Raw genomic sequence first — 27,124 nt, 5'->3', positions numbered from 1 at the left:
ATGCTTGTAGTGACAGTGGACAGAAAAACTCCCTTTTAAAAGGCAGAAACCTCAAGCAGAACCAGGTTCAGTGTGAGCGGCCATCTGCCGAGGCCAACTGGGGTTCAAAGACACAGAAGCAGACATACAGAAAGAAGCACAAAGGCAAAAGGTAACTCTTGAACAGCTTCACAGGCGGCACCATCCAGGAAACACACAGACGGGCAAAAGGGCTCCAAGGCAGCTCCCATGTCAGACAATGAAAGAGAGCTTATACAGTTAGTCACAGTCAGAGAACCAGGACTACACTGAAAAACAGGCCAATCCTAAAACAGAAATGTCAATATTTCAATCCAGGATGGAGTCACAGCCCAACAGGAAAAAAACTAGATGAAGGTACTATCATGAGGAAAAAGCAGAGAGAAAATAAAGTAATGAGTGTAACTTATGAATACTAACACTGATATATACTTACAAATACTGCAGAATGGGAGAATAGAGATAAAATGAAGCAGAATGGGGAAAGGTGGTTTAACACTGTACTACAGATATATTAGGATGCATAACCATCCTCCATTTCTGCTGCTTGGTCATTTAACTGTACAGTAAGTTTGCAATAAAGCATAAATCCTGTTAACACATCTTTATTAATATAACATTACAGGAAAACCCCTTAACAGTATTATAGCTTATATCACAAAATAAGTAACTGTAAAGGAATTGATCGCAGTTTGGCTCTAAAGGTGACATTTTTCTTTCAGTCATAAATAAACACTGAAATATGCAGGTACCCAACGTCTAACAATTGAGTTTGCAAAACTGAGAATGTCAGTTCTAAATGCAGTTTATAGTTTCTGAGCCCAAATAAGTGAAGTGAAAACTGACAAATCTCTTTGTGTTTCACCGTGATGCATTTTCAACATGGTTCCTAAAAATAAAAGACAAACAGGTGTGAACATGTGAAACAATTTACATATGAGGAACAGTAATAAGATTAAAAGAAAGAATATATAAAAATAAACTTCACATGGTAGAATTTGTGTAGAAAATCCCACCCCTGTATGAAAAAGGGTGAATTGTAATGTTTTTTTTAATAGGGAACTTTCATTACCCCATCATGTGACCATGTTATTACTTCCTGTTTTGCATATCTATGCAGCTGTCTCTTTCTACCGTCATGCACCACACTGTCTCTTAATAGGCTTCAGATTTTCCCTTTATATTTAACATTTGGCCATGTCGTCTGCAGTCACAGTCTCGCTCAGGATGGCCTCACATTTCAGACCCTTCTTCCACATTACTGTCTTTTTATTGTGTTTCACGATGGGCAGAAGTCACATTTCCTGCAGAAATGAAGCCGATGAACCCGTTGACTGGTGAGTTGACATTACATACTGTATAACGGCACATTATGTATTCTACTAATAGTTTTATTTATCACCCTTTGATGATGTGGAAATTTCTGATGTTGTGAAATAGAACAACCTGTTAAATAATTTCCAATTCTTTCAGGTTTATTATCTACAAACTGCCAAAGTTTAAGATTGGAGAGGTTGGCAGTGGAGTGGACTACATGTACCTGGATTCAGCAGGTGGGGGTTGGCAGAGGAGTACATTTATGGTTAACACGACCCAAGGAGGAGCCCTGGTCAACACTCTGAATCAGCTGTACAAGGGAAAGGCCTACATGGTAAAGCAGTGCCATTCTTCTTCATTAGTGAATGTACTTGATCTTAAAATAATATCCCTAGTATTTGTAATTCCACGCACTTAAAGCCAATTTATTTAAGTGCATGGGTGTAGATTTTATGCAGCATTGGCATTTTAAATGAACTGATGTGAAAAAAAATGTTTAAAATAATTAGACGTAAAGGTCATATTTGATGTTAGATTGTCGTAGGTTATCAAGATCTTAATGTAATGTATGTTTGGGAGATAAATCTGACTCATCAGTTGTTAATTATTGCATAAAATCATAACTGTCATATTACTAAACTTGATAGAAAAAACCCACCTACCTATTTATATCTTCAGCTAATTATTTTTAACCCATATTGTTTATGCTCAAAGAATAAACAGAGGAGTAACTAGATGTATAGACTTCTATCTCATTGAAAAGGGGTATTAAGTTATTTTTAATGCTTTGAGAAACTAGTAAACCAAAATGAGAAGCTTTATTAAAAAATGCAAATAAAATGGGGTAGTGACAAATATTTACATGAATGGCCGCCCACCAAAATTACTTTAAGAGACTTTCAGCTAATGGAAGTGGTCATAAAAGAAACTAGAACAACACAGTGTTTAAGATTCAATGGAAACTATAAGATTGGGCAGAGTAACAATCTATTGCTTCTCAGTTTAAAAAAATTCTTTAACCCAGTCATCAGAAACACTGTTGGGGGCACAGCTTGTTGTTATGCTGAGGAGGCAATTCCTTTTTTGCATATAGCCAAGTGAACTTTATGACCTTTATTCATTCATTAGATTATATTTGAAGTATAAAATCTGTTTGTTATGCATATGATACTTTAAGCATGAAACCAGTTTCTCTTCTAGTCCAACAGCTCTGTTTACGCACTCTACAATGATGGCGCACCAGAGCTGAAATATATCCACACTTATGGACACAGCAAAGGTACAGCACTATGATTAAAAAAAATCACCTTTATATTACAACCATTTTAATTTTATTTATTTCATCCTTAAAAGTATGTCACAGCTCTTTGGAAGTACTCTATATGTCATGATACATTGTTTTTATGACTGAGCTTGAATAAAGCATGCAATTTGTTGAATCCAATGTAGGTGCAACAGAGGGAAAACTATCTTTTTTGTCTTTTTTTCTGGTGGTGACAATGTAGAATAGATTAATCAATTTCAAAAAGGAGAGGTGCAAAGGCCAAGCGCCTGATAACAACTGTTTGCTCTGACAAAACCTATCTCTCTGACACGTAGTGGACATGTTTTTGTAGTCTCCGTGCCTGTTTGCATGTTTCTGACTCTACCTGTATTATCTTGCATGCTAAAGCATATGCTTGCATTCACCCTACAGGGGTTCTGCTCTTTGACCGCTCTCAAGGTTTCTGGCTGTCCCACTCCATCCCCCATTTCCCTTCCTTCCCTGAGCGAGGCTACCAGTACCCCTCCTCTGGCAAACGAAACGGCCAAACTGCCCTGTGCATGACCTACCCGTATGCGCAGTTTCTCAGTATAGGTGAGTGAGTGCACAGTTAGACTGACTGATATGACCTGCTTATAGTGTCAGTGTGTAACAAAAAATATGCAGCAAAATAAAAAGCCTCATAATACCCTTTCCCCCCATAAAATTAATGATATGATATGATATATATATATACCAATCCATCTGTCTCAAAGGTATTGCTTTGCCACCTTGCAATTATGCCTCTCTCTTTGTGCAGATGTTTTAGATATTTAAATAGTTTTACATTCTACACACATTTCACATATCATTACAAACACACCTTTGACAAAATTAACAGGTATTATATTAGAAAGTTCCAGTTTCCATGTTCATTTATAGAATACTTTTCACACCCAGCTGTTTTTTTTTCTATTTTTTTATTCCAAATTTTACAAATAAGGTCACTCTCCAGCAGAGGTGGGTTGAATGCCCAAAAAACACAAATTTTCTCAAGTAAGAGTAGCACTACTTTTTTTTTCTCTTCAAGTGAAGATAAAAGCAGTCATTCAATAAGTTACTTAAGTATAGACAAAAAAAAGCATTTGGTAGAATGGCTACTTGAGTACTGAGTAACTGATGTATAATAACATAAGATTAAATGTTTATAAATGATGCTGGAAAACAGACTTTATCTGCAAGTCCTGGCATTTTAAATACTCAAATGCCTAAAGAATACAAATAAATGTCATGAATATAAAAGAACAAATTTATGCAGATACATTTTGTTTATGTTAGGACAGGGTAACAAACTTGCACTGTTAATATCTACTGTTTAGTGTATTCTTACCTGATTTATGAACAGTTCAAATTACTCACAGAGGATAGTTAAAGATTTTACTCAAATAGCGATACTTTACAAGAATATTACTCAAGTAAAGGTTAAAAGTGCAACACAGTAAACCTTCTCCTAAAAGTTTTTTTTTCATATTGTTACAAAGTAAATGTAACTGAGTAAATGTAACTGAGTAAATGTAACTAATTACCAACCACCTCTTCTCTCCTGCACAGTTTAGTTTCTGTATGCATGTGAGGTTTAGAGACTTTGCACACATTCTTGTCAATTCACCGAGCTAGTGTGGCCTTTAAAAAAAAAAAAAAAAACTTGTAAACTCTGAATTTAATCAACCTGGTTGAGGCCATTTGTTTTTAGGTAAAAACAATAATTCCAGGTGAATTTGAAGTCCAACTCCTCTAGCTTGTTTAACTTGCAAACAGGACCAAATTTAAGTGATAAAATTTGTCTATTAATCTAATGAAAACAACGCAAGATTATATGTCATATTAAATACCAGATGAATAATTTACAGTAATACTCCATAAATTAGAATAATATTTCCATTGAGGCTCGTTTGTAAGACTGAACTTTGGCAAATACCAACCTAAACATACTTTTCACTAAGCCCATATTCCTTCACTAACTTTTGCTTTTTATTTGACTGATGCAATGCTTCATGATGTAATAATCTCAAGTGTGGTGTTTTTGATATAGCTTTAAGCAAATAAATCATCATCAACAAAATTAGAGACTTGAAAGAAATCCATCTGTGTAATTAATTTATATACATTTTTTTTTTATTAGTAAATTGACCTACCGAAATAAATCAATGTTTGATATTTTGTTATAACTGTACATGACTGAGGACATATTTTAGGTGGAAGTAACTCCAAGGATTTATTTGCATAATTCAAAAGTTCTGATTAAAATCGAATGAAGAAAGTTTATTTATTTTGTACAGCTGTCCTTATCTCTACAACACCACACGTTTTTAACTACCCAGATTTACACACTTATTGTTTTACGCTACACCATACACTCATCAAGTACATATGCATGACAAACAAAAGATTAACGTATCTCTAGATGTCAGACATATGTCTGAGATACAGAAAAGCTTTACATACAGTAGCTAAAAGCTGCTGGTACTCTGAGTATTCAACATTTTTCATTTCTTACACCTTTGGAGAAGCCTTCTCCAAGGAAATTACTCATTTTAAGTCTTAATACCTAACATTTAAAGCAGAGTCTGGGATCTTTTTTGAGCTGAAATGGTAAAATAATTACCATTTATGTTTTATTTTATTTTTTTATGCCTTAAGAAGAGATGTACATCTATAGTTACCGTACATCTATCCATTTTTGTTCCCTCCTGCAGCACAGCAGCTGGCCTTCGTTTACCCACGTTTCTACAACTGCTCCGTCCCCTCGGCGTTCTCAGCTGATCTACCACAGCTTGTCCAGCTGTGTAAGGGCTCCAAATTGCCACTGACCTCAGACAGAGGAGTTAAGCCCCTTTTTTCTCTCAGTGGGGATAAATTTGTGAGCTTTATGAAATCGGAGCTTTTTGTGGATGGTAAGATATTCCTCAGATAGATCTAGACCTTCATATTTACGTTTTTGAACATTCAGTTTCTCATAAAGGAGTTATAAAGTTTTCTGCTGTTCTGTTAACATGTCTTGCTGTATAGTATTGAGCACTGACACTTCATCAACTGAAAACTTCATCAACTTGAAATATTAAGGCAGGAAATTCAAATCAATGCAGATCATTTTCAGCCGAAAATATAATCTATGGAGCCTTGCAGTTACTTTTCTCAAAATTTACATGATACTGATAACTACTCCCAGCGAATAAAGCCTAAGATATCAGAAAGCAGCAAGTTTATTCCACAGAAGTTTCAGGAAAGTACCTGTCAAGTTTCAGGAAGTACACTACCGTTCAAAAGTTTGGGGTCACCCAAACAATTTTGTGTTTTCTCTAAAAAGTCCCACTTATTCAACTCACTCCATACGTCAGGCATTCTTCCAGCATCTTTTCATTTGTTCTGCGTCTCACAAACGTTCATCTTTGTGATCCAAACACCTCAAACTTGGATTCATCCGTCCACAGCACTTTTTTCCAGTCTTCCTCTGCCCAATGTCTGTGTTCTTTTGTCTATCTTAATATTTTTCTTTTATTGGCCAGTCTCAGATATGGCTTTTTCTTTGCCACCCTGCCCTGAAACCCAGAATCCCGCAGCTGCCTCACTGTAGATATGGACACTGGTGTTTTGCGGGTACTATTTAATGAAGATGCCAGTTGGGGACCTGTGATGCATCTGTTTCTCAAACTAGAGACTCTAATGTACTTATCTTCTTGCTCAGTTGTGCAACGCATCCTCCCACTTCTTTTTCTACTCTGGTTAGAGCCTGTTTGTGCTGTCCTCTGAAGGGAGGAGTACACACCGTTGTAGGAAATCTTCAATATCTTAGCAATTTCTCACATGGAATAGCCTTCCTTTCTAAGAACAAGAATAGACTGTCGAGTTTTAGAGGAAAGTTCTCTTTTTCTTGCCATTTTGAGCGTTTAATTGACCCCACAAATGTGATGCTCCAGAAACTCAATATGCTCAAAGGAAGGTCAGTTTTGTAGCTTCTGTAACGAGCTAAACTGTTTTCAGATGTGTGAACATGATTGCACAAGGGTTTTCTAATCATCAATTAGCCTTCTGAGCCAATGAGCAAACACTTTGTACCATTAGAACACTGGAGTAATGGTTGCTGGAAATGGGCCTCTGTACACCTATGTAGATATTGCACCAAAAACCAGACATTTGCAGCTAGAATAGTCATTTACCACATTAGCAATGTATAGAGTGTATTTCTTTAAATGTAAGACTAGTTTAAAGGTGTCTTCACTGAGAAGTACAGTGCTTTTCCTTCAAAAATAAGGACATTTCATGTGACCCCAAACTTTTGAACGGTAGTGTACCTTTTAAGTTCTAGAAAGTAGCCTCCAAGATCAGAGAAAGTAATCTTTTGACTGTATCAGCAGTATAATACAATACCACAAAGGTGGACTATGTTTCATATGATAAGTGTATTTTTATTTTTTTCTTGTTGATAATGAACCTTTCTTCTCCAACTCTTTTGGCTTCCTGTAGATATCTACAACGCCTGGGTGGCGCAGGCCCTGGACACCGATCTTCTGGTGGAGACTTGGCAGAGGCAAGGCCGCGAGCTGCCCTCCAACTGCTCCCTGCAAAAGCACACGATGAACATCAAAAGGATTCAGCTTCCTCCATCAGTCCAGTTCGAGTCGCGCTATGACCACTCAAAGTGGTGCGTGTCGCCAGTTGACAGGGTGACCTGCCTGGGGGATCTGAACAGGGTCAAGGCTCAGATGCTTCGTGCAGGGGGGCTGATCTGCTCCTACAACCCAGTGATTTACAAGGCCTTCAGAAAGGCAGTGAACTGGTACATTAGCTGCTAAACAAGGCTGAATAAATTTGATTGAGTTTGATCATTTGTATTTTAAAAATCTGCCTTGTAACCCTCTATGAAGTTTTATCTAACAAACGGTCCTACTTTTCCCTTAGAGGTATTTTAATCAAAGTTAAACTCATAACCCTTCACAATTATTAGGAAACCTGGAGCTTTGTACAACAGCCTTTAAAATAGTTACGGGGATTTCAATATAAATATGTTCAAATCACGGTAGTCAGTGTGACTGAGATTTGTTGGATACAGTTTAATTGATCAGTATGATTACCAAGAAGGCTTTTTTGTGGCCTAGTCAAAGGCCATGTTTTAGCGAAACACTTCTGTGCACAGCGACCTATAGAAAGCGTTGCTTGCTTTCAGCAATTCTTGTTTATAGCTTTTACCATCAACAGTGGTCATTGCTTTTTCACATAATTTGGTTTAGATAGCAAGGCAGGGCAAGGCAAGGCAAATTTATTTGTATGGCACAATTCAGTACAAAGACAATGCAAAGTGCTTTTTAGATGGCTTTTTTCTTACTATGATACTAAATATACTAAATTGTTACTATCATTTAAAAAAAAATCACAATTTAAAAAGCTTTTTTTTTTAGGTATTTACTCAGGTTTTCTTTGTCTGATATTGAAATGTTTACAATAATCCCACACTTCAATATGAAAATGTATCCATAAAAAATATAAAACTGTAAGAAAAAATTAATGTTTTAAAGTACCATAAAAAAAAAACTGAGAAAATGTAAAGCATCATGTGTTTTTCAATTAAAATCCAGTTTGTATAATTAATTTTCCCATTAAACAGCACCTTCTAGTGGTGAGACTGGTGGAATGTGGTTAAAACTTAAAGTTTATGGCTTTTCATGAGCATCCAGCTACTTTCCTCCACCAACTTATACTTAGACTTCTTTATTTGTCATTTTGTATGCACAGAGTGCATACAGAATGAAATTGTGTTACATACAGCTTATGAACATTGCATTGATATTTCAAATGGCACGAGTTATACAGAAAGTGCAGCAGTGGTCAACGTGTAAAACAGTGCAGAGGATAAAGACAGTATGCAAATTGCAATGGTTCAGTGCAGATAGGCATTTGTGCAAAAAATGCGTTATTTAGAATAGAAATGAGATGAACTTAAAGGGCTAAAAGTTAAACGTTCAGCAGCATTTGATGCCTGATAGTGTGCAATAGGTGCAGAGTTCGGTTTGTGGATCAAAGGTTCAACAGTCTGATGGCAGTGGGGAAGAAGCTGTTGCAGAACCTGGTGGATCTGCAGCGGAGGGCAGCAGGGACAACAGTCCATGGTGGGGGTGTGAGGGTCTTTGATGATATTACGGGCTCGGGACACACAGCGCTGTGATGAAATGTCCTTAATGGAGGGAAGAGGAGCCCCAATGATTCCTTCTGCTGTCCTCACCACCCTCCTCACGTTCTTCCAGTCGGAGGCTCTGCACACCACAACGACCATAACAACTTGGAGGCTTTTGTGTTTGAGTGTCTTTTCTTTCAAAAATATTTTCTTGAAAGAATTGCTTGGAACATCAATTTATATGATCCATTTTTATATCATTTATTATGTTTCTAAAACAGTAAATGTAAAAAGCCTTCCTCTTTTGTATTCATGCAGCTTTTCAGAGTGGGATCCATCGATAAGTTCTGTGTGAATTGTTCAGATGATGCACAGTGAGATTTGCAGCGACAACTTCTGCTCCTATTTGTATAAACAACATGGAAGTGTCAGCAGGTTTGAGGCAATTAAACTTTTAAAGCGCTTTCGTTTCCCAATAACTGCTCTTTGTTAAAAACAGTAGACAAACAGGTTACAGCAGGTTCATCAGGTGAATTACAGGTGCAATTTTTAAAATATTTTTTCACATTGATGGTTTGTGCAACAAGGAAGCGACTAAAGTGTGAAAAAAGCGTGGGTGTCAGTTTCCTTTTGACACTGGCGTATGACACAGCAGCTTTTCAAACAGTTTTGTAGTCCAGTTTGAAGGCAAGTGACGATGACAGCGCATGTGAGTTGAACATTTAAAGGGAAATATTAATAACAGAAATAAATAATTGTAAGCTGAGTAAAAATAACATTGATATAACTTAAAAACAGAACATTTGGAATCAATGGTAGTTTTCAATCTGCTTCTGTTTATGTACAGGGTTGTCAAAAGAATTAAAGCTCACAAAGTGAAAGTAGTCTAATAGCTATGCTTTGGTTGTACGTATTGTTATTTTGAATAAATGGTAAAAATGTATGCCAATTAATATAGATCCTAACTGTTGGATTGACTTTGTTTAAACGAATAGTTGTGTTGCATCACTAAGTTGTATCAGGAAGTGCCTTTTGTGGGTAACCAGAACTCTAATAAGTCATTAGAAATAGAGAGGTTTCCTAAAAAAGAGGAAACATGTATTCAGAAAACAAAAAATAGCAATCTTGTATATTTGCAAAAGGTTGTAACATAAAACAACAAAGAGTTTTGACACCTGCTATAATGAGGGGAAACCATTATTAGTATGTAAAACACTAGACCACACATGTATATTTTGAAACACTGGAAAAGAGACAATTTTCTGCATATTTTGCTTCCAAGGAGCCAAACATTCATTTTAAAATTGGAAACTCCTGTAGATCAATGGGGTTTCTTTGGGATAGGACTGCTTTTTCTTCATTAGTCTGGTCCTTCTTTACAAATAAGCTTTCCATGCAGAGTTTATTAGAAGAAAAAACATAAAGAGGAGGGCAGTGGATGTAAACAGCAGGTCTTAAAAGTTACAGCTTTAAGGAATAAAAAAAAAAAAAATCAAGCATAGACCTGGGAGCTGCATTCATTATCTGTTAATGTATATACCACATAAACAGTTAATTATTCTTAAAAATCATCTTCATTCATATAGTGTATATTTAATAGTTTCAATCCAATTTAAAATGAATAAAAACTAAAAGAAATTACCAAGCTCATCATCATTAATTGACTTTTTAGGTCTGATTGATTGATATTACCTTGTACTCGTCGTCCTGCATTTCATCATTGACCGGGTTGCGGGGCAGCAGTCTCAGTAGAGAGTCCCAGGCTTCCCTTTCTCCCCATGACACAGTCTCTCCAGCGTGTTTTGGGTCGTCCTCTAGGCCTCCTCCCATGGGACACCTCCTTAAGGGGGGCATTCTAAATAGATGTCCGAGCCTCCTCATTGGACTCCTCTAGATGTGGAGGAGAAGCAGCTCTACTCTGAGCCTCTCCTGAAAATAATTATCTTCACATGCTCAGATAAATAATTCAAAAGGACTGCCCTTAAAATGATAAAAAAGCAGTTAATGTCCAGTTGAAAAATTACTCACATAGCCTTGGAGAAAGATACAACTGATTGAAAAGAGTGCTGTATTCTTGGAAGAACAGAAGAATTCTGTTCTAGATGTGGTATTTTATATTACACACAAATAATACTCACTGTAAAAGTCAGGGATATGTACCTTTCAGGTGAAATTTTGGGAAAATTTAGAAAATGCATGCCATTTTGATATATTATTTATTCTTAGAAAGATACAAGGGTAGTTTTCTTATCTGAAACAGTTTATTAAAGTAGATTTGAGTAGATGTGGATGGAACATTTTGATTTTTCTTATTTCATATATTAAGTTATGCTATTTATCCACAGAAAAATGTTTTTACTCAGTCTGTTTCACCTGCAAGGCCACACAATGTCTGAGTGAGGGGTTTTTGCATAGAAGGAAATATTATTCCCATAAAAAGCCAGATCCTTTCTCAAGGTTTATTCATAACATGTTACTGTTTAACCAAAGTGTCTGTATTTTTTTTTTGACTCTGACTACTGCCCATTAAGGAAGATACACACTGGCCAGAACAGGGCTGATTACAATGCAATAAGGGCGGTATGATGCCTTGTTCTCTCTTCAAATGCTGACTGAGTGAAATCCATCGATCTCCGTTTATTTAACTGGAGTGAATAATTTAATACTTTTTTTACACAACAGTAGATTAACAGATATGTATCCAGGTCTTATTAACTGGACATTTGTTTTTCATCTACTCCAGCTGACACTGATGTCTCTATGAACTTATTGTTTACTGAAGCATCTTATTTTACTTTTAGGAATTCCTTCAAAGCACAGAGGTTCTGGGTTGTAGCGTTACTGTCGACTCATTTGAGGCTTTAGGTCTGACTTAAATCATTTATGAAATTTTCTTTCAGTTAATTATCTTATAAGAGAACATTATGTTATGCAGTTATATAAAAAGAATGAACAGCCGAACGTAAGCATTCAATAGTTTCGAAAATGTCTAAAGAGCATCACCTCTAAATGTCATTACGTGTTTCAGGCACAATCAAAAAAATGATCATGAACACATGATCATTACTTCATGTGTTTTACTCATTTGTGTCTCCCTCTGTTTTTAGTTGCTTTTGGCCAAAGATCCATCACTTTGTTTTTAGCAATAAGTTTCAAATGAAACCTAAGGACTTCCTTCTTTGTAGTAATTATGTTTGTTTTAGGAATTAATCAGACTCCTCCTCAGTGTTGGACTCCTGTTCAAAGCTTGCTATTCAGATGTGAGGTGCAGGAATGACAGAGGAGAGGCTGTGGACTGGTTGGTGAAGATTTCCAACAATATTCTCCCCTCCGCTGAGCTACAGCTGAATAAATGATCATCTGTTTGCATTCTCACCATTAGGTATATCGTCTATAAGCTGCCCAAAATGAATGATGATGGGTTGTCGTATTTGTACATGGATGAGAGCACCAATGGGTGGCACCTCAGCAGGGAGAAAATTGACAGTACAACTGGCTTTCTAGCAAAGACACTGAAACCTCTACTTGACTTCTATAACAGAAAGGTAACTCAAAACCCTGGATATTATTGAAAAAAATGTGCAGCTTTTCAAGTTTAAGTGCATTCTATTTTGGTTTTTGTTCTATTTGCCTGTCAGACTGAAGGGTTTGGATACATACTCTACAGTGATCAACCTCCACCTCCCTATTCTGCTCCTTCATCATTCGGTCACAGTAAAGGTGGGCCCTATACTTTTCAATTTGTTTGCACAGAAAATTTAACATGTATTTGTTTTGACTTTGATTTAATTTCCCTCAGGTGTTGTGATGCTGGATCGTAACTTTGGACTTTGGCTTTCACACAGTACACCTAAATTTCCAACATATCAGAGTGCAAAGTTCTGGCCAAGCAGTGGAAACGTAAATGCTCAAACTTTTTTTTGTATTACCTTTCCATACAAGCAATTTAAAGAAATAGGTAAGCTACTGAGGGAGATTGATTAATTCACAATTTTGAAAAAAAAAGGACTGTTTCGTGATATAACATGACTAAAATACTATTTAAATATTTAGGAATGCAGCTAAAGTACATCCATGCCTATTCATTTGACTCTGCAATCCCAACAACTTTTTACAATGAGCTGCAATGTGTTGCACAAAGAAGCTGCTACCCGAAAAAAGAGCCTTGGTTTAGAGTGACGAGCCTAAGCTCTGCAGATGGCAGCATTTTCACCAGTTTTGCAAAATACAAGCGCTTTGGAGAGGGTATGTTTTTGCATTGCCCCTCACCAGAAAAATTAGCTTATTTGCAAAATATTATAGATACAAAATATAAATTTGATAACTGTTTACCTTCTGTTTTTTCTACTTTCCAGACCTTTACTCTGGGCTAATAGTAGACCACATGCCTCAGGATATCTATGTTAAGAGCTGGGGGAAAATGCGTGACCCTTTGCCCTCCAACTGCAGCTCAAGTCTTCATCATCATGTCCATAATGTCAAAGAAGTGCAGCTGCAGGGAACGGAGAAGTTCACCGATACGGTGGATCACTCTAAGTGGTGTGTGACTTCAGATGGTGGCTGGATATGCATCGCTGATATGAACAGAGAGGTCAGTCAGAAGGGCAGAGGAGGAGGAGCGATTTGCACTGAAGATACAACAGTGGGAACAGCTTTTAAGAAACTGATCCGAAAATTTGAAGGATGTAAAGAAACCCATCATGAAAGAGAACTCTAAAACCACAGCAATCACTAAAATTAACCCCTGTTACTCACAATCAATGCATGCTTATTAGCTTGTGTTTTTATCTAACATTGGTCAAACAGGCATAGAAAAATATCTACCTGATGCATTAATATAAAATCACTAATTGTAAGTATTGAGAGGAGGGTTTTGTATTTTTTGGGGGGTATTAACATAGGGAATGGTGTAGGTGAGGCTTGGATCTATGCCCCATGTGCAACATTTTTAATAAGGGGACAAAGACATGGATTTCATGCCATATATGTTTATTATAGGATAATTATATATTTACTGAGAATTCTAATTCTGTTTATGGAAAATGTATATATTTTTTTAACTTTCCTTGTGCAATAGAGCAAGCAAATAAGGTTAATATTGTTATATAAAAAAGAGAGTGGTGGCCTAGTGGTTAGGGCATATAGCTTAGAATCCTGAGGCTATGAGTTCATGCCCCACTCCCACAGACTGCCACTCTGGGTCTCTGAGCAAAGACCCTTAACTCCGATTGCTCCTCAGGCCCCCCACAATGGCAGCCCACTGCCCCAAAGGGATGGGGTAAATGGAGAGGTAAATTTATCCAACGTAAAGTCAAAAAAGTTCAATTACTATGATTTTTTAAGTATATTATACTGTACAGACTAAATGGGTAGTTTAATAAGGGCATACCTTTTCCTTCTACTTGTATTTAAAAGCATGTAATTAACTTGTTCAAATACTTTCTTTAATTGTGTTTTATTTCTGTGATGCTTTTTTATCTATGTGTACAGTAAAAAAGCCCTTTTCATATCACTTGTGGGTCTGGATTTCCAAATAGTTTCAATAAAGCAACTGTACTGTACTTTAACTGTACATGTTTTAATAACTGTTTTTCTGGATTTTTGTCAAGTGCAAGTTTTTTTTTCCCCATTTGACTGCATCTATTGTGCTTTTTTTAAATTAAACACTTTAGTTTGTTTGGGAAAAAGTATTAATTGACAACTAAATCAGAAACTAACGGGGAGGGGGAACAAACTGGCCAAACCCAGAACATTAGCTGGAGATTCATTAAGGTGAACAGTAAGGATGTTGATCCAACAGTGACTAAGTGACTGTCTTCTCATTTTTAAATGACTGCACTGAGAAGTGTTTTTACTAAAAGTATGATATGGATTTTTATAACGCCTAATTTCTTATAGTGGTTTCAAAGTTTGATGATTTTTTTTTTATGGGCAAAACTTTAACAGCTAATCCTAAAATACTTTAAAATGTTGAATTTCAGAATAAAAATATGAATCAGTTTAGCCATCATTGTTAAGCCTTTTGTGTTGATCTTGGTATTTAATAACAAAGTTATCAATTGAAAACTTAAAAAAAAACAACTGTCTACATTATGAAGATATTGGTCAAAAGTGTGATTTTTTTTTTATCTATAAGATTTTAAAGACCTTGTCATACTGAGACAAACACTAAGCATTCATTCAGGAGGAAATAATAGGAAAGACCTTGAATTAGATATTCATCAGAGTTTGTTTAGGTTATTTAGGTATGGAATAGATGTTCAGTTCTGCTGGGTTTCAGCGCACGAAGGTGTGAGAGGAAATGAAATAGCAGACAAGATAGCTAAGGCTTTAGGAAAGCAGAATATACTGTAGATCAGATTCCATTTGGGAAAGGGGAAGGTAAATCAATAATTAAAAAAGAAAGAAACAAAATTATGGCAAAAAAAAAAAATATGGGATGAAGATGAGAAAGGAAGATTATATAGGGTTCAAAAATCTGTAATTGTTAAAAATTATGGAGAAAGAAGCAGAAGGTAAGAGATAATTTATACTAGATTAAGAACTGGACATACCTACTTGAATAAGTTTTTGTTTGTAATAGCGAAAATGAATATTTATATATGTGAGGCTTGTGAAAGAAAAGAAAATGTGGATCACGTTTTAATGGATTGCATTAAATATGTAACCAAAGAGAGGGTATGAGGAAAGTAATTATGGAAAAGGGGAGAGAATGGAGTATTAAAGTATTTTCAGGGACAGATGGAGATAGGGAGGAAAATTTGGTTATTAATAAAGCATTGTTTTTATTTTTACATAACACAAAAATAAAAAAATTGTATATAGTAGGTGGAACTATAGCAAAACACACTCATGTACAGTAGGTGGCGGTATGCACCTATAAGTTGTTTGCAATCCGCCGATCTAACAAAGAAGAGAAGACAAACAGTACACCTCCTTACCGCTAGGGGTGCCATACATTTAGTGCTACACTATTTATTCACCTCTCATCCCAGGAAGTGAACCGATTCCGAGTGACTCTCTTCTACACATGTGAGAGGATCCATAACAGACCGGAGAAACACAGAAGATGGATATTTCAGAGGTTCACTCGAATCAAGGCAATAAAAGCAAGAAGAAAAAAAACAAGAAGACAGTGAAAGCCAAGGCGAAGGTTAAAAATCCTGAAGTGAAAGAAGAGAGCAGCACCGTGGAGATGAAGACCGAGCCAGAGGCTGCGTTTCCCCCCACATTTAGTGTCTCCGAGATCAAGAACAAACAACGGAGGCACCTCATGTTCATGAAGTTTAAGCAGGAGAAGAGGAAGGTAAACTTTCTAGGAGTTACCAAAGCAGAGTTTTTTATTACACAATATTGACATTTCACTGATCTCCATTTATTAACTGGGTTGTTGATAGGCTGTTGGTAGTACACGGTGCTCTGACGTCAACAGCCGCCATATTGGTACTCCCTAGGTAGACCGGTCGGAAAGTAAACAATTGGTTACAGTATCCAACAACGATTATGTTCTTATATTCAGCGGGTTTATCATCCCTTGCACACTGTTTTTATAGAATCAATAGATTACTGTCATTTATGGTAAAAAAAAATAAAAATAAATAATGATAAATAGGCACATCACATTGCATATTCAGAGTCCATGAAGTCTATAAATTATGTAATATAACATATTATATAAATCCATCATAAAACAATTGTTTTTTTTAATAGAGTTTAATACTTTAGTCAGATATAAAAAACATTGCACATGCACACTATCTGATTATGTGCCAAAAGTGCTAAATTGATAATGCACATGTAATATATATATATATAGGGTTGGGAATTGATAAGATTTTCACAATTCCGATTCCCTTATCGATTCTGTGAAACGATTGGATTCCCTTATCGATTCTTTGAAACGATTGGATTCTCTTATCGATCTGTTAACGATGATTTTGGAATGTGCACGGTGACATTCATCTACCTTCGCCTGGGACATTCTTTTTCTGCATGCCTCAGCGAAAACAGTAGGCAGTGAACGGGAGCTGCCAGCCTTTGAGCCAGCCAGGCTGCCCGTCTCGTCACAGTCTTTTAAATCTAATGGAGAAGGCATTGGTTTAATGAAAAACCGTTTTGTACAATGCGAGCGTCACCTTTCTCTCGCTTCCTGAACTGCGGAGCAACTTCGATTTTTTTTTTTTTTTACTTTTATGGAACTTTTTAGCATGTTTAATAACCCCAAAGAAAGCTAGGAAATTGGTTTATTTCCAGAAATGTCATATGGTTTACTAGGAACCACATTAAGCACAGCCAGTGATATAAAATTAGCTACTTACCACCAGAGTTGCCTTCTATGCTGGTGGTAACTTTAGCTTCTGTCCGGAAGCATCAAAAACATGACATTTGTTAAAATGTATGCCATGTTGTGTGCGAAGGTGTTTCTGCACGTTGGATGTATTTCCTCTCACGGATGTAATTGCCACTTTGCAATGATTGCAAAGCGCCTTGTTGCCATTTTTCTCTCCCTTAAAATGAAGCCAAACTTTCGATCACTTTACCCGATGGGACGCCCTTTTTTTTGTTTTGCTTTTCTAGAAACATGCCTGGTCTCCTCGTACTTACCTACTGAATGCTGTGTGCGTAACTTGCGTAAAAAAACGTGACGTAAGTCGTGCTGCCTGGAACCGTTAAGAGAATCATTAAGCGAGCTGCCAAACGGTGCTATGGAATTGGAACACATGGAACCGGCTATTATCAGGAACCGGTTTTCGATTCCCATCCCCTATATACATGTACTGGTTACACTGTTATGGTAATAACATTACAGTACAGGCATTTTTATGGCGCAACTCTGTGAGAGTTTGGAGTACCAAGATGGCGGCAGGTGAGTTCAGTTTTTTCGGCCTATCAGCAATCCAGTGAACAAAAATGAGATCAGTGCAACAAATACGTTACCTGCTGTTACATTACCAGATTGCGTTTTTTCTATGGGAGTGTGTGTAAAATGTTGTGTCTTTTTTATTTTGTCTTTTAGCAAAAACTCCTACTGAAGAAAAAGAGGAAAAAAGAAAGAGAAGCCCTGGGTGATAAGGTGTGTTTTACTGTTAATGGTTTTCTAATCCAGGTTTCCTACCATGTTAGCCTTTTTTAATTATTGGTTCATATCTTTGTTGTGTTATTTCCATCCAAGGCGCCACCAAAGGAGGTCCCCAAAACGATAGAAAACCAGAGAGTGTTTGATGAGACGACAGTTGATCCAGAGGATGAAGAGGTTTGGGTTTAGCTTTGCAGACAGATATGCACTCATAAAATTCCAATGTGTTTTTATTTTTTATTTTTTTTTTTAACCAGAGTTTCTTTCTTCTTTTTTTGGTGCTGTTCTAGGTTGCTTTTGATGAGGGAACTGATGAATTTTCTGCTTATTTTAATGGGTTGACAAATCCCAAAGTGCTCATCACCACATCAGACAGACCCAGAGGGGTGAGAAGCTGCTGGTTTTCAACACCAATCAGAGTTTGACTAGTTTTAAATTGAGTTTTTCCTTAAAAAAAACCCGTTACTAGTTTAAGGATCATGTAAACTTTTTTTGTGGATACGTTGCTATTTCGATTCATATGTAATGTTTATAGGTAGCATTAGTATTTAATAAAAAATGCAGTTGATAATTATTTGTCCCTAATCCAAATTAGAAGCCAGTTCCGAGTTCAGACTGTGTAACGAAAAATCTAAAACTATTTTCTGACTTGAGACTGAAGAAAATAAAATTCTTTCCATCTTGCACCCTAAATGTTAAACTTTGTTATTTTTGTCTCTTGTTTTTTGTAGAGAACAGTAAAGTTTTGTGAGCAGCTTGCCACTGTCATCCCAAACGCCTATGTTTACTACAGAAGAGGCCTCGCTCTGAAGAGGATCATACCCCAATGTGTTGCCAGGGACTTCACCTATCTAATGGTCATCAACCAGGATCGCCAGCTGCCCAGTATCCTAAATTCATAAAGCTTTTCTGATGACCCAAGAAAATCTATTTCTATGTTATGGGTCGTTCTTGCCTGAATTGTTAGCTGTTACTCCTCTGGCTGTACTTATCCTTATTGCAACAGCTTTCAGAGAATCCACGCTAAAACAACAGATTGGATTGGAATAAATATCAGCAAATTAGATGAATAAAAGAATACATGGGATTTGATTGCAACAAACCCAAAGCAGACCAACAATAAGTCTGTTTTTTATTTAATTTATTTTCATTTTCTACTGTCGGCATCCTTAGCATACATTTTAAGATGGTTTGGTTCTTTGTCATCTTCCCGATGGGCCTACTGCTCACTTCAAAGTAAGCAGTGTTCGACTACGAAAAGAGATAAAGGCAAGTAAGATTCTTACTTTCTTACATCTGTACTGTTCAAAAAAAGTCTGAATTCTTATTTTATAAAACTGCAATGTATTCCTGTACAATATGAAGAAAAGCCTGAAGTGTGTGGGATGTTGGTTCTACTACTTTCCTCGTCTGGATAGTTATGGAAAATAATTTGTTTTTACAAACACAACTGTTTCAATATGATGTCCGTTCATCCGCCCATTATAAGCATTTAATAATGGGTTAAAATGAATCTGACGTGTATACAACCTCAGCTGAGAGGGCTGAAACAATTAATCTGATTAATTGATTATTGAAATAATCATCTACTAATTTAGTAATTGGTTAATCGTTAACTGGAGGATGGAGACTCTAAAACATGCCGTAAACTAATAGAGCAGTAGTTGTACCATATATAAACATTTTGCATTAAAGTAAAAAAAAAAAAAACTAAACATATTTGTCTGTCGATATGCTATTTGCAGAACTCCTCAAGTGGAAGAGTTTTAGTTTGATTTGGTTTAAATTCTGAAAAAAATCTTCTTTAAGAAACCTTTTCCTATCCGAATATTAATCGATAGAGGTAAAAATTGTTAACAGATTAATCGATTAGCAAAATAAATGTTAGCTGCATTCCTACTCTTTTCTGATTTCAAACTAATTTGTTCTTGATATTTTAGGTAGGCCTAATTAATAAAGGACTAAACTTAAGCCTCCCACTTGGCTCCCATGCTGGCCGTCTGAGGTTCATTTGTGCTGATCGTTTACTGAATTCTTTGTTTTTTAGAGAAGAGGCAAAGAGCCGACCGAACACTATCCAGAGGTGATTCTCAACAACTTCACCACCCGCCTTGGACACAGCATAGGTCGTCTGTTTGCCGCTCTCTTCCCGCAGAACCCTCAGTTTGTGGGCCGACAGGTCGCCACCTTTCATAACCAGAGAGATTTCATCTTTTTCAGATTCCACAGGTAAATGTCAAGCTGCAGCATGCACACGTCCTTCTATTGGTAATGTTCAGTGATTGAGTGGCTTCATGTTTTACTTGGATCAAATAACAAAATAATAGATATTGGCAAAAAAAATTGATGATTTTTTAACTTCTGTGCTTTATTAAATATTTCAGCTTCTGCTACACGCATATTTTTCCAGAATGGACAAATTTCCCAAACTGCTAAGTTTTTTTTAGCAAAATCTATTAAGCATAGGTTGAAAAATGATGCTAACAGTCGTCAACCAGTGTATTTAAATTTGCTATTTCTAAAATTTGTTTTTATTTATTTAAACACCATAAAATAAAAATGCTGCAGCATTATCATTTTTCTAGTTTAGTCTAATATCTGTCTATGATCTTTAGACCCCTCACCTGTTAATCCATGATCCCGGGAGGGGGGGCTACAACTCAACCTTTGGGGGTCAGTGGTCTAAAGCAGAGATCTTCAGCGTCCCCCTAGTGGGTCGCAGAGGTACTGCATATCTTAAAAAGTCTTTGGATCTGTTTCCCAAAACAGAGAAAATGTCAGACCAGCTTCTTCACAAGCTCACAACAGAACCGTTTGTCTCTTGATCAGAATGATAGCTGGACATTACGTTCCTGTTGATGTTTGCATATTTTTCTCTAAACCTCTGAACATGGTCCATTTAGGCAGGCAGAAGTGGTATCGAAAAGGGAAACCAGAGTTGAACTACTGTTACGGTCCTGGTCTCTTGACTGATTTTATCTTTTTTTCTATTTTAAATTAACCAACTAGAAGCTTTTAAATCTAAGACAAAAATTCCCAAAATGCGTAACAGCAGTAATCTTACATTATATAAATAGCTCAATATAAATGAAATAGAATATTTTATCATCCTGGCATATTGCATTTTTTAATCCACATTAGTGACCTGAAGCATGTCATATTTGGACTCGTTTTTTTTGTCTGACACTGTATATGATTGTGTCTTTTTGTACTTTGTAAACATCAGGAAAAGACGACTCAGTTTTAAGTTCTGCTCTTTTATGGTCGGTTCTTCATCATGACCAAAAGCTTTACTGCTGACTGTATGTAACCATGGTCCCAGCTTCAGCATGAATTCTTCTAAGCTACTCCCTTCCCATAAGACTTTAGGGGGAAATCTCTTGGGATTTAGCCCTGTGCTAAATAACGCTTCTAACCTTTGCCTGCAAGATGACTTATCGGTATTTGTGCAAGTATCCATCGTGTACCACTTCAGCTGAAATCTTTGGAACTAAATCATCTTGCAGTATTAATCAGTAAAAAAATTGAAATTTTCCAGGCTATTAGTGGAAACAACCATCAGCTGTGAGCTCTCTGAGCAAAATCTCAGAACAGTAGTTAAAGGGGCGGGACAATCAATCTTATTGGCTGATGTGAAATCAGCCTGTGCCAGCTATTGGTTGTTTAATCTGTCACTGAAAACAATCGCTAAAGGCATATTTCAAAGTTTTTAAAGATTTTTAGCACTTTTTATCTATATTTATGAACATATTTATTAACTTATTTTTTACTTTATAATTTTTGTTAACTCTTATTTTAGAATAAGACATGAAATCCATACATTTTAAGTAGAACAAGTATTGTAGAAGAAGATATATCAAGATCCATACCCTTTTTTTTTTTTTTTTTTACTTGTGGTTTTAACACTGGGTTACATATAGCTGTGATGAAGCCAAGAGACCAAAACAAACACGGCAGTGCAGGAGGATGTATAGTTTTCTGCTTTTCTTTGAAAGAGGTCTCCAAGAACATAGCAGGTTGTTGTGGTTTCTCATAGCGTCTGCTGCTATTTAAATGTTTCTGTGTTTGGCTAAAACCAAACCTTGGTAGGCAGGAAGGTTCTGCTGAACGGCACCTCTTTGCCCTAAACCGATTCAATAGAAGAGCAGTCTCAGAAATAGGTGTAACTACACATTATCGTTCTGGCTTGCTAGTTTATAAAATTACCATGAATTGGAGAAAATGAATGTAAGGTTAAATAACAAAATAAAGCTTTAAATAAGAATGTTAAAATGTTTTTTTTATAAGGTACATCTTCAAGAATGAGAAGAAAGTTGGCATTCAGGAGCTGGGACCTCGCTTCACTCTGAAACTCAGATCTTTGCAGAAGGGCACATTTGACTCAAAGTATGGGGAATACGAGTGGGTGCTGAAGGTGAGCCTGTTAAATCAAATAAGAATTTTAATAACTTTTCAAAGGTTTATAATGAAAACCTATTTGCTTAAAATTGCATGAATAAGACCCGTTGTTACAATCTGATCAATTTTAGAATTAAAATAGGTGCACTTTGGAAAATGTCAAATATGAATTTTCATTTCTTTAAGTGTAAAATAAAAATATTTCTCTTTCAGCGCCATGAGATGGACGCCTGCAGGCGGAAGTTCCAGCTTTAAGTTCCTGCTTCCTGTAATCAGACCATGTCCAACTAATGTGTGGATTTGTGCAAAATTGCTCCACCTGTGATAGCTGCTCAAAGATCCAGCTTTAACTCATTAGGTGGCGTTGCCATGTTCCCTGGAAAATGTTCACATATTCATTTCATATTAAACTGTATAAATGAGTTATTTGAAGATGACTTAAATGGTGAAGAGTGTGAGATGGAAGAAGAGACGTCTATTTCTTACAGGCTCTCCGTGTCATAAATTCAACACATAATGTACATACTTTTTGTTTTTTAAGCCTTCATGTTTTGATTCAGTGAAGTTTAACCCATTTTTAAGATTGTGTATAAAAAGTACTTTTATGCTGAAACAAGGATTTATTTTTGACACATCAGAATATACCTACATGGTGTCTGAAGGTCTCCTCTAAAAAGGTGTCAGCTGTTATAAGGCAGACAATACAGCCTGTAGGCATCGCTTAGAGCAGAATGTTTATATTTTAACACAATTTGGTGGAATGGGGTTTTATGTGTGCTAATGGAGTGAGCTCTGCAGACCTAAAAATAAAAAATGTAAAATGCATCCTAATCAGTCACCTGAACCACCTCAGCAACTCATTTAAGGTTGTTCTGCTGCAAGGTTCCCCAGGATAACAGACATTCCTATCCTTTTAAAGAGACTCATTTCAGTTGCTTAGATTTTGTTTATTTAGATTATCACAGCATGGATAAAGTTAAGGCTCTAAATTAACTAAGTTTTTAAGTCGCAATAGAGACACTACAGATTCAGGTTCTGTTCCAATCTGACCTTTTTGTAAATACATATATTCATGTGAACAGATTGTTTAAAGTTCAATTTGCATCTTCAGAATTACTGCCTTTATAATATAAGACGCAGATAATGTACTCATCAAAGTAGATTTAGTAGATCTAACATTACAAAAAACAGCCAGATGTATATCAAACTGAAAGTTGTGTCTATGTAGGTATTTTTGGGGGGAGAAACCAAGAAGCTGAAGTAGAATGGCTCTACCTCACCACAGGTAAATAAAACTGGTTTTCTTCAGAAGTTTTATCAGCATGACTGACCGGAGACAAACATGTTTTAACATAACCTGCTGGAGAAAAGGCAGCAGAAAAATATAGATGGAAATGGTGATTAAACTAAAGTAGAATCTAGCTTTAGTCACAGTATGGGGAAAACAATCCACTTTAAAAAAAAAAAGCCGCTTAAAACATGTTACAACACGAGTCGGCTTCACCTTCAGGGTTCATGCATGCTTTCCTGCAGGAATTTGTTTCAGTGCAGAGAAACAGATTTACAAAGTGATACAATCTCATCAGGAGTTGAATTTCTAAAGTCTTTAATATTAGAAATATTAACGCAATTTCCCACAGCTTTAAGTGAGTAACTTGATACAGCTGCACTAGCTTCCCTGGAGCTCTTGATCTGCAATCTTTCTGTGGAATCAATCCTAGATAAACCCATTATACACTTTGACAACTTTGTTGATATCCCTCATTTAAAGAAAAACCCACAATGCTCACAGAAATTGCTCAACAAATTAAAATATTAAAAAAAAAAACTAAAAAAAAAACACCAAGTAATTAATTGCCATTTCATGCTTCAACAGAATAATTTCGTGGTAGTTTAACCATTTGATTCAGGTGTGTAGGGAAAAGATCTAAAATTAGCAGAACACCGGTGTTCTGTCGACAACATACCCATAGTCAATAAGCATGTGCAAGATGTTAGATTTGAATGTGAATGCTAGTCCCGTTAATCCCTTTAGTTTTGTATGAAAAAACTAAGGTCAGATCACCAGATGCTTCAAAAAACATTTTTTTTTTTTTTTAAGTACATGACTAAAGGGATACACGCCCATTGAGGTAGTTGAAAGTGTATTTTTCATGCAAAGCTAAAGGGATCAACAGGGATCACACTATGAGTATGCTGATCTAACGAGCGCCGGTGTTAGATGAACATCCCCATTTATTCCTTTAGTTTTGTATGAAAAATACACTTTAAAACTACCTCAACTGGTTTGTATCCCTTTAATCATGTACTAAAAAATGAATTTTTGGTGTTTTTTGAAGCATATGGCGATCTCACCTTAAATTATTATTTTTTGTATGACTTAAGGGATGCACACCCCTTCAGTTTAAAAGTCTATTTTTTGTACAAAACTAAAGGGATAAACGCAAATCTGACATCTTGTGCATGCGTATTGACTATGGGTCTGATTGGGTATGCTCATCTGACAGAACACTGGCCCTCAAGGACGCATCCCCACTCAAAAGAAATCTAAATTAATTGGCTGAATCCCTCATTTCTATATGGTTTACCATGCAAAGATCTATAAAAAAGTTGTGCACCACAAAATAATCATTTTCTTGTCTGTTCTTGGCAGCTGCTTTTAAGTTACATTGTCAAGGCAATAGAAAAACAAACATGGAGCTTTGCAACTAAAAATTAGGAAACAGTTTAGTTTTATTTAGAGATTAAACATTTACATTTCAGAAGGCACAATATGTGTTAGTTCTATGCAGGAAGGCTGAGACATTTATTATGCACCAAAAAAGTTTTCTGTTAAGGTTAAAGTTAAAAAAGCTCAAGTGAGAGTCCTGGCTCAAATTCCCAAGACTCCTGAGACAATTCCAGTCCATTTTGAAGAATCCTGCAGCTCAGCTTAACAAGGCACGTCATCCAAAACCTGGAAAAAACAAAACACTAGATTCAATGGAGGGCGGGGAAGTAGTACAAATATCTACATTTTACAGGTAAAAACCACAAATTAAGTCCCACTTCTAGTATAGAACTGAACCAGCATATATTCAGATTGTGTTTCCCAAAAGGCCGCTTTTTGACAGGCCTTTAGTCAACGACTGGTGTCGACATGCCTTAAAACTGGAAAACTAAACTGGATGATCTGAATAAAGACAGAATTAGAGGGTTTCAACCTCAAACATTAAAATATAGTAAAAATAAAATTTTCCTAAAGAAGTCTCTAGTTTAACAGATACTTTTCAGTTTCCTCATAAACACACATCCTCAAAATTATGAAAGCTCTTTTTTTACAGGCAACATTTCTTACTTTTGAAACTAAAAATTAGTATTACTGATAGTTTAAAATCTCATTGTACCATATGTGGTTGTCTGTGCTTAATGCTTCAATTTGATTTTCCAGACAGATTATCAAATCTAATGATTACTTATTTAAGACTGGTACACTGAGTTTAGGCTACTAAACTGGTGACGCAACTGCCAGGCTCAAAGTCTTCCTTTATCAGCTCTCTTAAAAAAAAAAAAAAAAAATTCTCCTTCAGCTTTGATCTTGCACAAGTTTTTACACCCTTATTAAAAAAAAAAAAAAGTTTAATGTTAAATTTAATGCAGTTCTATCATGTCTTTGGTGACTTTATAGTGATTTATAAACAATTAGGTAGATGGCCTATTTTTTGTGAATTTGATAAAATAATAGCTACAGTAAAACCTTAAAAAATAAAGTTATTTTTTTTTATTTGAACCAGTCAGGTGTGTTTAATTCTCTAAAGGAAAAGTTGAAACCAAGTGCAGCACTAATAGTAAATCTCAGAAGCTTGAAGAAAAAAGGGGTGGAATAATTATGTGGCATTAATATTACAAAATAAACACAATTAAGATGTAAAATGACGAAATGTTAAAGTTGTATGTTTTCCAACTGGTTTTAAACAAAAACAGTAGTTTTTTTCTGCCTGTCATTCATAAAAGATCTGTGCTATGGTGTGGATACTCACAGCCTGTGGTACTATAGGAAGGAGCAGACCTTCTGCGGTCTGAACGGGTTGTTGCTGGAGGACATGCCGGTGAGCAGAGGGTCCTGCTGGGCGTTCTGAAGGCAAAACTGCTGGAGGTCTGCAGCGGCCTGAGACACCTACAGGAATAAGACCAAACGTTGAAAAAAAGTAATCAAAAAAACATGTTTCTATTATACCAATAGCACATGTATTACAGCTCAGACTATTTCGACAAACTGAAACACACCGAACAATGAAGATAACACGCCCAAGCACAGCCTTATTGTCTAAAACTTACCTTTACTCTATGTATACCCGCTTCAAAACGCAGCTGTTGAACAACTTTTTTCATAGCGACGATGTTTGCTGGTCCCGGCATTTTACTGCGACCTGATAAGGCTTAAAAAGTCAAATAAGAACTGTCTATGACTTCACCGGAGCCAGTTAACTTTTTTAGCTACCAAGCTAGCCCTTTTCCTCGGGAATAAACTTCCGTTTTTTTTTTCGTTTTTTTTTTTTTAAAGGCGTGCCTGCTTGTGATGCATTCAGGTACTATTCGGAAATTTGAAATATTTTAGATCTAGTTTGCTCGTGTCTAAATTTTCACATCTATGTACATATGGATAAATATGAAATATAATGTGCATGTATTTAAAAAACTGAACAGAAAAAGGTTCTGTATTGATGCCCCAAAGCAGTTCTGCTATGAAACAGAACAACAATTTTGAGAACGCTGGTAAGAAAGTTGCATTAACGGATTTTTTAACTAATCAAAAAAAGTGTATATAATATATATATTTGTATATATGTAACACTCCTTCTGATCCACGTTCACTCCCTCCGTACAGTTTTTTTTATTATAAATATCCGTTAATATATACATG

The 27,124-nt window shown here is 36.1% G+C and overlaps 4 protein-coding genes across 6 annotated transcripts; 3 read left to right on the top strand and 1 right to left on the bottom strand.

Moving 5' to 3' along the window:
- The first annotated feature begins 1,132 nt into the window (after positions 1–1,132).
- LOC107087202 (deoxyribonuclease-2-beta-like) lies at positions 1,133–10,152 on the top strand. 2 transcript variants are annotated; one of them, XM_015378644.1, is made up of 6 exons: positions 1,133–1,355; positions 1,492–1,669; positions 2,536–2,614; positions 3,032–3,193; positions 5,335–5,424; positions 7,103–10,152. In XM_015378644.1, the coding sequence occupies exons 1-6, from the start codon at positions 1,216–1,218 to the stop codon at positions 7,429–7,431; spliced, it is 978 nt and encodes a 325-aa protein (XP_015234130.1). In that variant the 5' UTR covers positions 1,133–1,215; the 3' UTR covers positions 7,432–10,152. The 2 variants fall into 2 exon arrangements, with proteins under 2 accessions (XP_015234130.1, XP_015234129.1); XM_015378643.1 differs by having other exon boundaries at positions 5,335–5,532.
- LOC107087203 (deoxyribonuclease-2-alpha-like) lies at positions 9,314–13,698 on the top strand. Its single transcript, XM_015378645.1, has 7 exons — positions 9,314–9,456; positions 11,951–12,045; positions 12,130–12,292; positions 12,386–12,467; positions 12,547–12,705; positions 12,801–12,992; positions 13,103–13,698. The coding sequence occupies exons 1-7, from the start codon at positions 9,445–9,447 to the stop codon at positions 13,462–13,464; spliced, it is 1,065 nt and encodes a 354-aa protein (XP_015234131.1). The 5' UTR covers positions 9,314–9,444; the 3' UTR covers positions 13,465–13,698.
- Positions 13,699–15,745: 2,047 nt separating this feature from the next.
- rpf1 (ribosome production factor 1 homolog) lies at positions 15,746–23,255 on the top strand. Of its 2 annotated transcripts, XM_015378690.1 has the most exons (10): positions 15,803–15,955; positions 16,002–16,053; positions 17,764–17,820; positions 17,920–18,000; positions 18,114–18,209; positions 18,555–18,708; positions 19,010–19,092; positions 19,871–20,052; positions 22,111–22,237; positions 22,435–23,255. In XM_015378690.1, exons 2-10 carry the CDS (start codon positions 16,021–16,023, stop codon positions 22,474–22,476), a joined length of 855 nt encoding a protein of 284 aa, XP_015234176.1. In that variant the 5' UTR covers positions 15,803–15,955; positions 16,002–16,020; the 3' UTR covers positions 22,477–23,255. The 2 variants fall into 2 exon arrangements, with proteins under 2 accessions (XP_015234175.1, XP_015234176.1); XM_015378689.1 differs by having other exon boundaries at positions 15,746–16,053; positions 22,435–23,253.
- Positions 23,256–24,936: 1,681 nt separating this feature from the next.
- Positions 24,937–26,737, bottom strand: gng5 (guanine nucleotide binding protein (G protein), gamma 5). The gene is made up of 3 exons (XM_015378691.1): positions 26,539–26,737; positions 26,241–26,377; positions 24,937–25,177 (listed from the first exon to the last, which is right to left on the bottom strand). The coding sequence occupies exons 1-2, from the start codon at positions 26,617–26,619 to the stop codon at positions 26,252–26,254; spliced, it is 207 nt and encodes a 68-aa protein (XP_015234177.1). The 5' UTR covers positions 26,620–26,737; the 3' UTR covers positions 24,937–25,177; positions 26,241–26,251.
- Positions 26,738–27,124: the final 387 nt, after the last annotated feature.

Source organism: Cyprinodon variegatus, unplaced genomic scaffold (assembly GCF_000732505.1).
Source record: "Cyprinodon variegatus isolate N-32 unplaced genomic scaffold, C_variegatus-1.0 Scaffold176, whole genome shotgun sequence".
In the NCBI taxonomy this organism is placed as follows: Eukaryota; Metazoa; Chordata; class Actinopteri; order Cyprinodontiformes; family Cyprinodontidae; genus Cyprinodon; species Cyprinodon variegatus.
This window is presented reverse-complemented; position numbering and strand designations above follow the sequence as displayed.

Coding starts and splice junctions, on each gene's coding strand:
- LOC107087202 (XM_015378643.1), top strand. CDS start 1,216: ATGTCGTCTGCAGTCACAGTCTCGCTCAGGATGGCCTCACATTTCAGA. Junction 1,356..1,491: donor GCCGATGAACCCGTTGACTG/GTGAGTTGACAT, acceptor CAATTCTTTCAG/GTTTATTATCTACAAACTGC. Junction 5,533..7,102: donor ATCGGAGCTTTTTGTGGATG/GTAAGATATTCC, acceptor GGCTTCCTGTAG/ATATCTACAACGCCTGGGTG.
- rpf1 (XM_015378689.1), top strand. CDS start 15,817: ATGGATATTTCAGAGGTTCACTCGAATCAAGGCAATAAAAGCAAGAAG. Junction 20,053..22,110: donor ATCTTTTTCAGATTCCACAG/GTAAATGTCAAG, acceptor TTTTTTTATAAG/GTACATCTTCAAGAATGAGA. Junction 22,238..22,434: donor AATACGAGTGGGTGCTGAAG/GTGAGCCTGTTA, acceptor TTTCTCTTTCAG/CGCCATGAGATGGACGCCTG.
- LOC107087203 (XM_015378645.1), top strand. Junction 12,293..12,385: donor TTGACTTCTATAACAGAAAG/GTAACTCAAAAC, acceptor TTTGCCTGTCAG/ACTGAAGGGTTTGGATACAT. Junction 12,993..13,102: donor ATACAAGCGCTTTGGAGAGG/GTATGTTTTTGC, acceptor TCTACTTTCCAG/ACCTTTACTCTGGGCTAATA.
- gng5 (XM_015378691.1), bottom strand. CDS start 26,619: ATGCCGGGACCAGCAAACATCGTCGCTATGAAAAAAGTTGTTCAACAG. Junction 26,378..26,538: donor CGGGTATACATAGAGTAAAG/GTAAGTTTTAGA, acceptor TTATTCCTGTAG/GTGTCTCAGGCCGCTGCAGA.